At 37.5% G+C, this 16,451-nt stretch overlaps 1 protein-coding gene across 1 annotated transcript; it reads left to right on the forward strand.

The window, feature by feature from the left end:
• The first annotated feature begins 9,368 nt into the window (after positions 1–9,368).
• Positions 9,369–10,447, forward strand: LOC102538756 (olfactory receptor 1L1). Its single transcript, XM_006205544.3, has one exon. The coding sequence runs from the start codon at positions 9,515–9,517 to the stop codon at positions 10,445–10,447; it is 933 nt and encodes a 310-aa protein (XP_006205606.2). The 5' UTR covers positions 9,369–9,514.
• Positions 10,448–16,451: the final 6,004 nt, after the last annotated feature.

Below are 16,451 nucleotides of genomic sequence, written 5' to 3' on the forward strand. Positions count from 1 at the left end.
AAGAAAAAGATGTTTCCTAGTTTGTACATTCCAATCTAAAGAAAAATGGAAACAATTATAAGAATTTTGATTTCTTAAGAGTTTATTTTTTAAATAACCATTTCCATTATTCACTCATTCCATTCAAAAGTCAATCATTAAATTCTATGTCTAAATTAAAAGTGTTTTTCAGTGTCTCCCCTAAAATAAAGATAAATTCAGAGACTATTTTCCTATTAGTGATTTCAGAAATAACTAGACTGGATACTATTTAATGTGAATTTATGTAATAGTGCAACTTATACCTGCCTTCTACTAAAAGTTGTCCACCACATTCTTTAAAATTGATTTTATATGATTTTTTAAATATTCAATTTATTTATTATTGTATTATTGAATTATTTTATTAGGGGTGGGAATTAGGTTTATTTATTTTTTAGAGGAGCTACCAAGGATTGAACCCAGGGCCTCCTGCATGCTAAGCATGCGCTCTACCACTTGAGCTATGCCCTCCACCCTGGTTTTATATGATTGATTACTAGAAACGTTTGGGCTAAGCATATGACTATATTATCTGAAACTAGTAAACAAGACTTGAAATTATTAATACCATTTTATCATATATAAAATCTCTATCTGCACTTATCCTGTTGGCAAAGTTAGAAACTAGGAAGAGATTAAGTCTAGGACTGGACTTGAGTTTAAAATCCCCTCTATAAATGCCACCGCTGTTGATTTAGTTTCACTTAAACAACATCACAAGCCTTTTAATTAGTGTTCTTATTTGAAATGTGTCCACAACACTTGGCTTGAATTTAATATGTATCTTTATTAAAGTTTTAGAATTAAAATGATATATTAGTAAATTTACTACTAAATTTATTATTAGTAAATAATAATAAATTTTTATTATTTACTATATATATATATATCTTTGTTAAATTTTAATTTTAAATTTTAACAAAGATTCAGTTCTCGGTATGCCTGAAACTAAACCTTTTCTTAACCAACAACTGTGGCATTTTCTTATGGCTGTGATCACTGGAGTTACAAAAACATATTTCTCCGATTTCATAATCTTTATCTTATTCACAGCTTTGTCATGAGGACATTATTCAAACCACTGTGCTCAAGCTACTCTTATAAATCAGGGAATACGAAAAGGAAGATACATATGTATATGTATAACTTAAACATTATGCTGTACACCAGGAATTGACACAACATTGTAAACTGACTACATTTCAATAAAAAAGAATGCAAAATTTTTTTAAAGATACTGTTAGAAATTAGGGGAAAAGAAGCCCTCATTTAACTGAAAATCTGCTTATGTCAAGACTCTCAAAGGAAACCATAAACAAAATGAAAAGACAACCTAGAGATCAAGAGAAAATATTTGTAAATTCTGTGACAGATAAGGGCTAATCTCCAAAATAAACAAACAGCCCATATAGCTCAATAACAAAAAGCCAAACAACTTAATCAAAAAATGGGCAGAAGATCCAAATAGACAATTCTCCAAAGAAGACATACAGATGGCTAATAGACAAAAGAAAAGATGCTCACACTAATTATTAGAGAAGTGCAAATCAAAACTACAATCAGGTGTTACCTCACACTGGTCAGAATGGCCATCATCAAAAAGTCCACAAACAATAAATGCTGGAGAGGATATGGAGGAAAAGGAACCCTCCTACACTGTTGGTGGGAATGTAAATTAGTCCAGCCACTGTGGAGAACAGCATGGACATTCCTTAAAAATACTAAAAGTAGAGTTGCCATATGATCTGGCAATCTTACTCTTGGGCGTGTATCTGGAAAAAAAATGGAAACTTTAATTTGAAAAGATACATGCACCCCAATGTCCATAGCAGCACTATTTACAAAAGCCAAGATATGGAAGCAACCTAACTGTCCATTGACAGATGACTGGGTAAAGAATTAGTGGTATATATATATATACACAATGGAGTGCTATATAGCCATGAAAAATTGAAATAATGCCATTTGCAGCAACATGAGTGGACCTAGAGATTATCATACTAAATGAAGTAAGCCAGAAAGAGAAAGACAAATACCATATGATATCACTTACATGTGGATCTAAAATGTGACAAAATATGAACTTATTTACAAAACAGAAATAGACTCACAGACTTAGAAAACAAACTTATGGTTACCAAAGGGGAAACAGGGTCAGGGAGGGAAGTATTAGGAGTTTGGGATTAGCAGATTCAAACCACTATATACAAAATAGATTAAAAAAACAGGGTCCTATTGTATAGCACAGGGAACTATATTCAATATTCTGTAATAAATGATAATGGAAATGAATAAAAAAAGAATATATATAGATACATATATTTTATATATGTGTAACTGAATCACTTTGCTGTACACCAGAAACAAACACAATATTGTAAATCAACTACACTTCAATTAAAATTTAAATTAAATTAAATAAAAATAACAATATTAAAAGAAAACATAGTTAATTTTATTTTACTTTTATTTATTTATTTATTCTTAATTGGACTATAGTCAGTTACCATGTGTCAATTTCTGGTGTACAGCACAATGTCCCAGGCATGCATAGACATACATATATTTGAAAACATAAGTAATTTTAAATAAGTGTGGGCACATGTAGACTTTCTAAGCACAAGCAAAAATTCAGTAATAAATTTTAAAATAAACTTCATGTTCATTATATAAAAATTTAATATTCCCAAATGGCAAAACATGTATACTTTTAGTAAATGAGAAAAAAACTGACGAAAATATTTGCAGTGCATATGGCAAACAAAAGGCACATTTTTATTGTTTAAGGTGCTAAGTACAAGAATTACAATCTAATAAAACAAGAGTAGAGGATATAAGCAGATAATCTATAATAAAGGAAATTAAAATGTATTTTAGACAATTAAAATATGTTTAAAATTTTTTAACAAAAATAATTTTTAAAAAGTGCAATGACCGTCCATCTATTTTAGCTTACTATGTCGAAAAACATCAAAATACATTCTAGTCTTCTGAACTATTCAAGAGGCAGGGAAGTCAATGAATACATACATTGTTCATGATGGTAAATTGATACAAGGTCTTTAAGGTGAAATTTGTAAATATATATAAAGTATACCCTTTGACCAGTTCTGAAATTTTATCCTACAATTGTATTTAGAGAAGGCAAACAATAGTAGCTAAATGTCTATCTACTTGTTTCTTATTATAGACACATGCAGTTGAATACTGTAAAAGAGAAGCTGTTAAAATGAGTAAACCTACATTCAGTAATTCAAGAAATACTTGTAGGGGGAGGGTATAGCTCAAGTGGTAGGGCACATGCTTAACATGCATTAGGTCCTGGGTTCCATCCCCAGTATCTCCTCTAAAAATAAATAAATAAATAAACCTAACCCTCCCCCCCCCAAAAAAAAAACGTAAAAGAAGAAGAAATAATTATATAAGCTTACTGCACTCCAGTAGCATTCTAGGTGCTAGGGATACAGCAGTGAGCACAGAATCTCATTGTGGAGTAATATCCAGAGTAAAGCATAAGTTCTCCATTTACTGGTATATAACCATGTTCAAAATATCTCGTTAACTGAGAAAAATCAAGGTGCAGAACTGTATGTGTTGTATGATACTTGAGTGAGCATATGTGAATGACTGTATTTGCATAGACTATCTATTCTATGGATGTTTACCCTAGAAAGTGCTATCTGGTCACCTGCCTCTGCATGTTTCAGGGAAAGGAGAAAAACTTCTCCACTCTTATGCACTATTTGAATTTTTAATCATACGTACTTTCAAAAATATATATTTAAACATTTTTTAACATTTTTATTGATTTATAATCATTTTACAATGTTGTGTCAAATTCCAGTGTTCAGCACAATTTTTCAGTTATTCATGGACATATACACACTCATTGTCACATTTTTTTCTCTGTGATTTATCATAACATTTTGTGTATATTTCCCTGTGCTATACAGTGTAATCTTGTTTATCTATTCTACAATTTTGAAATCCCATCTATCCCTTCCCACCCTCTACCCCCCTGGTAACCACAAGTCTGTATTCTCTGTCCATGAGTCTATTTCTGTCCTGTATTTATGCTTTGTTTTTGTTTGTTTGTTTTTGTTTTTGTTTTTTTAGATTCCACATATGAGCGATCTCATATGGTATTTTTCTTTCTCTTTCTGGCTTACTTCACTTAGAATGACATTCTCTAGGAGCATCCATGTTGCTGCAAATGGCATTATGTTGTCGTTTTTATGGCTGAGTAGTATTCCATTGTATAAATATACCACCTCTTCTTTATCCAGTCACCTGTTGATCGACATTTAGGCTGTTTCCATGTCTTGGCTATTGTAAATAGTGCTGCTATGAACATTGGGGTGCAGGTGTCATCCTGGAGTAGATTTCCTTCTGGATACAAGCCCAGGAGTGGAATTCCTGGGTCATATGGTAAGTCTATTCCTAGTCTTTTGAGGAATCTCCACACTGTTTTCCATAGTGGCTGCACCAAACTGCTTTCCCACCAGCAGTGTAGGAGGGTTCCCCTTTCTCCACAGCCTCTCCAGCATTTGTCATTTGTGGATTTTTGAATGACGGCCATTCTGACTGGTGTGAGGTGATACCTCATTGTAGTTTTGATTTGCATTTCTCTGATAATTAGTGATATTGAACACTTTTTCATGTGCTTTTTGATCATTTGTATGTCTTCCTTGGAGAATTGCTTGTTTAGGTCTTCTGCCCATTTTTGGATTGGGTTGTTTATTTTTTTCTTATTGAGTCATATGAGCTGCTTATATATTCTGGAGATCAAGCCTTTGTCGGTTTCACTTGCAAAAATTTTCTCCCATTCCGTAGGTTTTCTTCTTGTTTTACTTCTGGTTTCCTTTGCTGTGCTGAAGCTTGTAAGTTTCATTAGGTCCCATTTGTTTATTCTTGCTTTTATTTCTTCTAGGAGAAAATTTTTGAAATGTATGTCAGATAATGTTTTGCCTATGTTTTCCTCTAGGAGGTTTATTGTATCTTGTCTTATGTTTAAGCTTTTGATCCATTTTGAGTTGATTTTTGTATATGGTGTAAGGGAGTGTTCTAGCTTCATTGTTTTACATGCTGCTGTCCAGTTTTCCCAACACCATTTGCTGAAGAGACTGTCTTTATTCCATTGTATATTCTTGCCTCCTTTGTCAAAGATTAGTTGACCAAAAGTTTGTGGGTTCATTTCTGGGCTCTCTATTCTGTTCCATTAGTCCATATGTCTGTTTTGGTACCAATACCATGCTGTCTTGATGACTGTAGCTCTATAGTATTGTCTGAAGTCTGGGAGAGTTATTCCTCCAGCCTCTTTCTTTCTCTTCAGTAATGCTTTGGCAATTCTAGGTCTTAGATGGTTCCATATAAATGTTATTATGATTTGTTCTAGTTCTGTGAAATGTGTCCTGGGTAATTGGATAGGAATTGCATTAAATCTGTAGATTGCCTTGGGCAGTGTGACCATTTTAACAATATTGATTCTTCCAATCCAGGAGCATGGAATATCTTTCCATTTTTTAAAGTCTTCTTTAATTTCCTTCATCAATGGTTTATAGTTTTCTGTGTATAATTCTTTCACCTCCTTGGTTAGATTTATTCCCAGATATTTTATTACTTTGGGTGCTATTTTAAAGGGGATTGTTTCTTTACTTTCTTTTTCTGCTGATTTATCGTTAGTGTAAAGAAAGGCAACTGATTTTTGAACGTTAATTTTGTAACCTGCTACCTTTCTGAATTCTTCGATCAGCTCTAGTAGTTTTTGTGTGGACCTTTTAGGGTTTTCTATATATAGTAACATGTCATCAGCATATAATGACACTTTTACCTCTTCTTTTCCAATTTGGATCCCTTTTATTTCTTTCTCTTGCCTAACTGCTGTGGCTAGGACTTCCAGGACTATGTTGAATAGGAGGGGTGACAGTGGGCATCCTTGTCTTGTCCCAGATTTTAGTGGGAAGCTTTTGAGTTTTTCACCGTTGAGTACTATGCTGGCCTGGCTGTATTTAAACATTTTTAAACAGCTACTTAGCCACCTTGGCTTTTCTCAGTGTGACTGACTTCAGAAGAGTTCATCTGAAACAAGCACAGATTTATCTTCCATGAAGATACCTTCTATGAAGATCTGGACACTGACACACAGTAATGCTATCCATGGTTTATCCAAAGGAAATGAAATCAAGATCTCAAAGAGATACCTGCACTCCCATGTTCAGTGCAGCATTTTTCACAATAGCCACGATATGGAAACAAACTAAATGTCCATTGACAGATAATGGATAAAGAAAATGCGGTATACACATATGGTGAAATATTATGTAGCCTTAAAATCTTATCATTTGCGACAACATAGATGGAGGAGGACATTAAATGAAATTAGCAAGACACAGAATAAAGTTCTGCATGATCTCACTTATACGTGGACTTGAAAATACTCAAAGTCAGAGAAGCAGAGTAGAATGATGGTTCCCACTGGGGGAAGGAAGGGAGATGTTGAGAAGTAATGGCTGAAGGACACAAAGTTCTGGATAAATAAGTTCTCGATATCCACTATACAGCATAGTGCCTATAGCTAATACTCTATTGTATACTTGAAATTTTCTAAGATGGTTGTAGAGCTTACGTTGTGTTCTTAATAATAACATCAATAGAAAAGGTGGGAGGAAAGTTTGGGAGGTGATAAATATGTTTATGGCCTTCAGGGTAATGATGGTTTCACAGATGCATACTTATCCCCAAAGTCATCGAACTGTATACATTAAACGTGTAAAGCTGTTATATGCCAATCATACCTCAATAAAGTGCTTTAAAAATTTTTTTAAAAATCTATGTATTAGGGTTATTAGGAGGATAAAAATGAGTCAGTACTTACAAAGCACATGGAACAGTTCTTATAATAAGCGCTTTATAAACATTTATAAAGGCTTGTGAATAAAAGAATTTTTGAAAGGTTGAAGGAAAACGAGGCAAAATGGTGCTGTAGTTAATTCTTCTGGGTTATAGAAACATAGATTATTACTACTTTTCCTCTTCGTACTTTTGTAATTTTTTTTAAATTTTAAATTACCACAGTGAAAAAAAATGAGGAAATACTGCAAACGCTTACTGAGTAACTGCTATGTTGAACAAAATATTGGGTGAGCCATAGGTGGGCAGAAACTGCCTGTGTTTTATATTCCACTGTATCACCAGCACCTAGCACAATTTCTGACATAAAGTAAACCTTCAAGAACTATTTATTAATTAACTGATTAATTGGAGTAATCAGACATTAATAGGCATAATTACTTCTCTCAAGGAATATGCAGTCTAGTGGGATATAGCTTAAACTAATGACACGCTCTTTTTGAACTTCAATAAATAGTTCATATTTGGGGCAGTATGATTTATTTGAGAATTGTTATTTAGCACAAAATTCCCAAACCTTTTTTTGCTAGTATCATGAAAAAGCAGGAGAGAGGCGGGTTAAGAGCATGGATGAAGTCAAGCAGGAGTGACATAACCTCATGAGAAGTTTCAAAAACTGATTCTATCACTTACTAGCTGTGTTACATTGGGCAATACACTTTCCCTCTCTGAGCTCAGACTCTTCATCTCTAAAGAAAAGAAGACCACTCACTGCACGAAAGTGATGCAATAATTAAATGAGATAACTACATTTGCTTCATTTAGCTGAGTGCCTAGCACAGAGCAAGCACCCACTAAATTATTAATTTGTGGCTTTTAAAATTAATGTATAATCAGGAAGACAAAGAGATTGAGATATTGCTTAGAATGGAAGTCCAAAGCATTAAAAGAGGACAGAAGGCAGACCCATTCCAAAGGTAAGTCATTAAGCAAAGTATCTGGAAGAGGCGGAATTTAGGCCTTGCAAGTTAGGTATGGTAGATGAAGGAAAGTATAAGCAAAGGCGTGATAGTATAAATGGGTACGAGGGTGATGAGTCATAAAGGATGGGATGTTCTTGGCTAATGGTTGTACTGGGGAAAGGGGGAATTTGAGTCCTAATTTGGGAATCCTGCAGTACACTCAAAGTGAGATGCCCCAAATTACCAGGAACTTGAGATTCCATAAAGCATAAAATATATTCATCTGGGGATTTTCCTGAGTGGAAAAGCAAAGGTCATACATCAGTATTTTACAAGTAGACCCGGGGACAGAAGACTAAAGAGTAAATTCTGGGTTCTAAAGCCTCAACCTTACTAATTTTCATAATCCAAAGTTCTAAGAACATTGCCCAACCAGGGGCTTCTTCTAAGCCTGGGTGATGGGAAAGTGACGGTGGCATCAGATGTTCACATCGTTTTAGTCCAAAGCTATGTGGACTCTGAAAAAATGTTCTCCGATCAACCCTATATGTTGTCTTTTGGTGTAAACAGTTCAGTTCTAAGAACAATGCTCAGGAAGTTTGGGAGAGCCAGTCACTGCATCTCTGAACACATAAGTGTTCTTGTTGTCCTAAAGGAGTTGAGTCAAGAGAGAGAGAAAGCACTGACATCCCCAGGCTCTCTGGGGAAGAAACTCCAAAACTTTAGTAATTGTTGGCTTGTTTTCTAATGTTTCCTCCATCTGAACTTCAGGGACTTCTTGACAGTCTCAAAGGATGCTCCCTTGAGGATGGAGTCTATGAATGACTAGAGTCCCCTCAGCATGTGGAGGGTCTAGAGGAGGCAGGAAAGACACCCTTCAGATTCTTGAGGGTTGAAACCTTGTCTAAGATCAGGTGCCTTCTCTCTGTCTTTCTAGGCAGCCTATAACTCAGACAGGAATATGGAAAGGAATTGCACTGACACGAACAAGCACATACCACCACCACCAACATTTTTAGATCCAGGGACTGGGCACTCAAGGATGGGATTGATATTATCATTAAAAAAATGTTTTTACTATCCTCTTAGCTCTGTCTGCTTATCTTTTATAGCTTCAGGCTTATCTTTTCACTCCAATAAGGTTTTACGAAAAGGTGAGGGGTGTGGAATAACTGTTGGATGATCTCATATTTTGATGTCTTTTCAGATGATTTTCAGCCCCCAAAACAATTGATGCAGACAGAAACATCTGAATGAAAGAAAATCATCATTCTGTCAGCTGGTAATTAAATGGGAGAGCCAACTACTGATCATCCTGCCATGAATTAACTACTGAAAATCCTCAAATAGAAATAATTTCTCCAAGATTCCCCTCCTCCCCTTCCTGGGAACTCTCTCCCACTCTCATTCTCTCTCCCTGTCTCTCTTCTTTTCTCTTTCCCATTTCTGTTTTCCCTGTATTACTTTTTCTTTACAGCAGAAAACTGAAAGGAGGTTAAAATATATATCGATTTCTGAATTCCGACATTAATAGAAAGAAGCCACAATCCAGGTAATTGTGACATTTTCAGCTGTTCTAATTGCTGATAGGAAGAATAAATGGAAAAATTCTTGGATAGAATATTTCATGTGTTGGAAGAATCTGTTATAATGACAGCTTATCTTTAGGTGAACCCAAGACAATGGAAAGAAAGAACCTAACAAGACCCTCGGAATTCATCCTCCTGGGACTCTCCTCTCGCCCTGAAGACCAGAAGCCACTCTTTGCTGTGTTTCTCCCCATCTACCTTATCACAGTGATAGGAAATCTGCTCATCATCCTGGCCATCCGCTCAGACACTCGCCTCCAGACACCCATGTACTTTTTCCTGAGTATCCTGTCCTTTGTTGACGTTTGCTATGTGACAGTCATCATCCCCAAGATGCTAGTGAACTTCTTATCAGAGACAAAGACTATCTCTTACGGTGAGTGTCTGACACAGATGTATTTCTTCATTGCCTTTGGAAACACAGACAGTTACCTCCTAGCAGCCATGGCCATTGACCGCTACGTGGCCATCTGTAATCCCTTCCACTACATGGCCATCATGAATCTCAAACGCTGTGTCCTGCTTCTGGTCCTCTCCTTCTGCATCCCACACCTCCACTCCCTCCTGCACATTCTCCTGATCAATCAGCTCACCTTCTGTGCCTCCAATGTTATTCACCATTTCTTCTGTGACGACCAGCCAGTGCTAAAATTGTCCTGTTCCTCCCATTTTGTGAAAGAAATCACAGTCATGACAGAAGGGCTGGCGATCATCATGACCCCCTTTTTTTGCATCATCATCTCTTATTTGAGAATCCTCGTCACTGCTCTGAAGATCCCTTCAGCTACTGGGAAGCGCAAAGCCTTTTCCACCTGTGGATCTCATCTCACGGTGGTGACCCTGTTTTATGGAAGCATTAGCTATGTCTATTTCCAGCCCCTGTCCAACTACACTGTCAAGGATAGAATAGCAACAGTTGTCTACACCATATTGACACCAATGTTAAACCCATTTATCTACAGTCTCAGAAACAAAGACATGAAGCAGGGCTTGATGAAGCTCAGGCACAGGGTGAAATGCCAGTAAAAGGAGCTGAGGTCTTAGGAGAATCCTACAAATCTCTTGCCCTTGACTGCAGGCTTTTCATACACCTGTGGTTAGATTTCGAAGGATGGCATTTTCAATGATATTTCATCCCTAATGGAAGAAAGTTTATTGCATAGGATGAAGCTAACATGCTAAGGCTGCTCCTGAATATGATGCCTACATCCTGGTGGTCTTTGATATTATCTGGCTGGGACAACGTGTACCTGAATCGTGTTCTCTGTGCCTCGATCTAAACCTCAGTCAAACTTCTATTCTCCTTTCCAGGGAATCACATCCCTTGCCCAGAACCCTAACCCTGCTGAAATCCCCCCTGTCCTTGAATTTCATCACTATAAACTCCTGAGAATCCTTATTCGTTAGGCTGACTTTTCTGATGTAGTGATTCAAAGCTGTTTGAGTGTGTGTGTGTGTGTGTGTGTGTGTGTGTGTGTGACTTCAGCACACTAGCCCAAGGGCTTCTCAAGCAAGATCTGTCTCCCATTGTAAAGGCCAGAACAATGACCTGTGCATTAGAAGGAGGGGTGGGGGAAGGGTCTATGACAAGAGGGGGAAGGCTGCTATTGCAGTAGGGAAAATACCCACCATGAGGTCTGCAAAGGTCTTAAAGTGTGGGCATAAAATGGCTTTTTTTTAAAAGGGAGAAGGAAATGAGGCTAGAAAGAACCATGTGTGGAGACATGGCATGAGCTGGTGACAGTGGTGAGACTGGATAGCTGATGAGGGAAAATTTTTTCCCCAAGGTCAATCGATGCTACAGAGGGACCCTTACGGAGAGGCTGTATCCTGACTGTGGCTGAGGGTGGGCCAAAGTTCAGCCATTTTCCATAACACAAAATGATGGAGGAATTTCTTCCAAGTGTCACTGTTTTCTGGGAGCATGGGGCTCAAGTAAAATTCAACATTGTCACAGGGATTTATTGTAAGCATTCACAAGGTAAAAAAAGGGAGACATAAATCTTAGCTGTACAAACAGATCTCCCAGAAGCATAAGAACCAAAGCATGATCATGCCCTACTGAGAAGAAACACTGGATGGTTACTCGGGCGGAAACGCAGGACTCATAAATACGTCATTTTGCTGCCCTTCCACGGTCCGTTCACAGAAGGAAGTGGTGGTCATGAGAAGCACACATAAGATAAGAGGCTTTTCTCCATTGTTCTCACATGAAGACGTGCAGGAGACAGGGGTCAACCAGCTGGGGTGAACTGGAGACTATGGAGAGGGTAAGCAGAAATTAACATTTCTGAAATGAAAATTTCCCTGCACTAGGATTGTCAGAGGGTGTTTATCACATATTTATGAGGGACCAGTTGGAAACCATTCCCTTTATGAAAGTACTGACTCCCCCCAAAACACGCACACACGCACACTCCAAACATCTCCAGTAATCCCTGCTCCACACAGAACTACCTTGTATGAGTACCTGGGAAGGGGCTTAGCGCACATCTGGGTCAATGCAGAGAGTGACAGAAGCAAGAACTTAACAAACAGAGATCACAATAAGATTACAAGCCTCTCGGGCCTGCAGAAATCTTGGCAAGGGTTTAAACTTCCATTGATCGTGGACTGGGGGATTCCATCTGATCCTACCTGAATCTTCAGCAGAGACACCCCTGATGTTTAGTCTTCATAATAACAGCCATCAAATATAGAGCACCTAACTGTCAAAAAGACCACGCTAGGCACTTTACATACATTATTAACTCTCTATTAACTCTGATAGAATCGCAAATTCATTATTTCCGTATTTCAGATGTGATACGTGATGATTAGAAAATGTAGATTACTTGTTGAAGATCAAACCACTCTTAACGTCAGATCTGGGGACCAAAATCCATTCTGTCTGACAATTATGGTTTCTGCTCTTAACCCCTATCCTGCCTTCTTATGGGTGCATGTGTGGCTATAAAGTCAGATTTCTCCAAATTGTTAATCCTGCCTTCCACAATTTCTGGGTGGGGGGGGGGAATCAATTTTAGGTGGAGCCCCTATTTGGCATTCTTGAAAACAGGACTCAGTGGCAGAGATGACTACAGCTTTTAGAAATATGCAGAAATCTCCATGGTACTTTAAACTTCTGCAGGTTGTGAAATGGGGCCACTGAGCCACATTAACTTAGACCTCAAGAGGAAGGGGATCTCTGAGTGGCGGCTGTATAATTAGAGCTACAACCTGATGAGTGCTTTTTATGTCTTTGTCTCTACAACCTGATGAGTGCTTTTTATATCCTAATTCCAAGAATGATATGATATATAATATTATCACACTAGAGTCATTTGCACTTTACAGGTAGGTGACCAAGGTTCACAAGAGTTAAAGAACTTGCCAAGATTTGGTACTAAAGCTAGCATACAAACTCTCATCTACCCAACACCAAGATCCACGACCTTAACTGCAACCATATCATGCTGTTCTAAGGGTCCAATATAACTGAGGACAGCTTTCTCAAATATACGAATCCTGCCTTAGGCAATTTCTGAAAAGGACTTATACTGTCTAAAAAGAGGTTTGTATAGATTACAGTCAGTAGCTAAGAGAGGTCATGCTTCAGAGCACTGCTGAGGATTAAACGAAAGGAACTGATTGCAATGATGGCTTCACAGATGTAAACATATGTCAAAACTCACCAAATTGTATACATTGAATATCTGCAGTTTTTGTATATCAATTATACCTCAATAAAGCTATTTTTTAAGGAGAGGAAATCTTCTCTTTTTTTAATTAAAGTTTGGTTGATTTACAATGTTGTGTTAGTTTCTGGGGAATAGCATAGTGATTCAGTTATAATACTTTTTTTATATTATTTTTTATTGTATCCTATTATAAGATACTGAATGTAGTTCCCTGTACTGTACATTACTACTTTGTTGTTTATCTATTTTATGTATAGTAGTTTGTATCTGCTAATCCCAAACTCCCAATTTATCCCAACTCCCCCTTTCCTCTTTGGTCATCATAAGTTTGTTTTCTATGTCTATGAATCTCCTGTTTTGTAAATAAGTTCATTTGTATCATTTTTTTAAGATTCCACATATAAGTGATATCATGTGATATTTATCTTTCTCTTTCCAACTTACTCCACTTAGAATGACAATCTCTAGGTCCATCCATGTTGCTGCAACTGGCATTATTTTATTCTTTTTATGGCTGAGTACTATTCCATTATATATATACACCACAACTTCTTTATCTAATCATCCGTCAATGGACATTTAGGTTGCTTAGAAGAGGAAGCTTTCAATATTTGAAAGCATAATCAACACCAAGAACTATTCTAGGCACTTCATGTAAGTCACTTCTTTTGGGGAAGAAAAAGCTATGAGGATCTTACTGTCTGTTAGATATGGAAGAGGAAATGAGATTCCAGAGAGGTGAAGTGACTTGCCAAAGTCACTATTCCAAGTCTGGCCCAACTCAAAGCCTCACTCTCTCAATTAAACCAGGCTGTCCAACCATGTCCCCAGCACACCTCCACAGTCATGGCTCTCTGGGCAAAGTGCAAGCTGAATGCTCTGTTGATTGAGTCATTCTCAGGACAAAAGCGACAGTTAATCAGAGGGATGAAAGAGGAGACAGATCCAGTCACAGAAAACTTGCAGGGAAGGAATGTCCTGAGAATTCAAAAAAAAAAAAAAACTTGAAATGTTCAAGGAACTGAAAACAGCCAGTATGACTGGATTACATCAAACGATGGTTAGAATGGAAGAATGGAATCACCTTAAAAGTTCCTCATAAGGAATTTGGGTTTTATTCCAAAGTATGATGAAAGTCATTTGTTGTGGCGACAACATGATCTGAATTCCACGGGGGTGAGAATAGTAGAGTTTCTTTTCCAAGAATTGTTGCAAACATGCTGTTTTATACTTTGTTGCTACCATTTTTTCCTTCTTTTGGTACATAGATCAGCTGTTGTTAAGGTTTTGTTTTTTATTTTCTTATACCTTCCTCACTTGGAGACTGTATATCCAAAATTTGGGTTTATTAATTGTTATTTTTAAATTTTAAAAGAAATATATTGTTATACTTGAACAGATCGGATAATACAGAAGTGTTCTATAAATACAAGGCCGCAGAGTACAAGCATCGACCTGACATTTGCAGCAACAGTTTAGAATGGTCCTCTCTTACCATCATGGAGTCAGGGAGGCTGAATCAGCCTCAGAGGAGTTGTGAATCCCCAGATGTTAGACGGATCAGAAAACTTTCAGTGCTCTGCTCTTGGAAATAGATGCTTCTGTGCAGCCCAGGCCCCCTAACACTCTGGAGAGACTATGATTGCAGACTTTCTGATTCCCTCCTTCAAGAATTAACCCCTTGACGTAGTCCCTTGAATCCCCATGACACGAATTCCATGAGCAAATATGTGTCTCCCCCTAAAAGAACATTGAATGGACCTGTGCCCAAATGCCTCCAGCACCAACCCCTCCAAAGCCTCAACCATTATGGTAGCCAACACACAGCCCTCAGTGCTGGGCAGAGCCCCTCCTCCCCAGCACACCCACCCTGCCATCCAATCAGAGACCAACATAAAGCCATTTTTAAAACCCAAGTATGAGAAACCCATTGAGAGACAAGCAAGGATTTAAGTTTAAAAATAAACCAAATCCACTCTTAAGCAAGGGGAGTATAACTTCCCACTCCTTGGTGTGGGCTGTGTATAGTGACTTCCCCCAAAGAGGACAGTATGAAGTGGGGGAGTAACTTCACCGTGGAGAAGCCTCGCAGACAATTCTCCATTCAGGTGACCAAGGCCAACCTCAACAATCATAACTCACGTTGCTAGTATCACAAGGGTATCGCCAGGCTGAAGTCAAGGTGCAGACTGGGCTGAGTTCCTGTTTGGAGGCTCTGAAGAAAACTATGCTTCCAGGCTCCACACATCAGTGATACCATATGATATTTGTCTCTCTCTGTCTGTCTTAATTCACTTAGTATGATAATCTCTAGGTCCACCCATGTTGCTGTTTTATTTCTTTTTACAGCTGAATAGTATTCCATCGTGTGTGTGTGTGTGTGTGTGTCGTGTGTGTGTTTATACCACATTTTCTTTATCCAGTCATCTGTTGAGCACCCTCAGTGGTAAAGGGTGGCTGCTGGTGCTATGGGACCCTAGTCTGAAACATCCAAGGGGAAATTATGTCTCTTCTCCCCAGTGCTCTGGATCACCAGTGAATAATGGAGTATATATCTCATGGTAAACATATAACAAATATTTATGGGCTGATTGGTGCAAACATAGAATAACTGAACATTAGTCTTGACTTCCTGAACTCCAAATTAATAAATTTAATTGAATCTAAAATGCCACCAATTGTAAAATGCATTATTTTAATGTACTATTGAGAAAAATGCTCCTAATTATTTGTGACTTGCCATAGACTTAAATGCATCCCAATAGGAGATGTTAGAATGTGAAAAAATATAAGTTTTTGAATCAATAAAATATGGTATTACTGATAAAATAGCTGGATGATGAACAATATAGCACACAGTGTATGAAATAAGGCCTGGAGTTGAATCAGGGTTCCAAAGAGCTCTCCAGTTTAATCTGGCAAAGAAAAAAAATAAGGCAACATTTTGGCTCCCTTAGTCATTTGAAAGCTGTTCCTTAACATAAAATTTTTACTTTTGTCAAAGCAAAACAGAGAGGCCTTTCAGTTCAGTGATTCAACCACATGGTTTGGCTTCAAACAGTCCTTGGTTCAAGCTATATTTTGCCAGTCACCTTATTTTTTTAAGTCACTTTTAAACAGAGACAATTAGCACACATCGTATGAGGCTGTTGTGTGGTTTGCGTGAGAAAAGTTTATAAATTACTGATTACAGAAATGCTAGTTGCCTTCCTTTAAGGGAAAGATTGTGTAACAATGAACATGACTGGTGCTTAATGGAAGATGATGTACTAAGGCAGTAGAGAAGACAGAAACTTCAATCCAATCAGGTCATCAAGGAGTACTTCCTGTAGGAGGCTGGCTACATTTGA

The sequence above is a fragment of the Vicugna pacos genome, chromosome 4, assembly GCF_048564905.1.
Source record: "Vicugna pacos chromosome 4, VicPac4, whole genome shotgun sequence".
NCBI classification, from domain to species: domain Eukaryota; kingdom Metazoa; phylum Chordata; class Mammalia; order Artiodactyla; family Camelidae; genus Vicugna; species Vicugna pacos.

Bases quoted from the DNA above. Each gene is read 5' to 3' on its own strand.
- LOC102538756 (XM_006205544.3), top strand. From the start codon at position 9,515: ATGGAAAGAAAGAACCTAACAAGACCCTCGGAATTCATCCTCCTGGGA.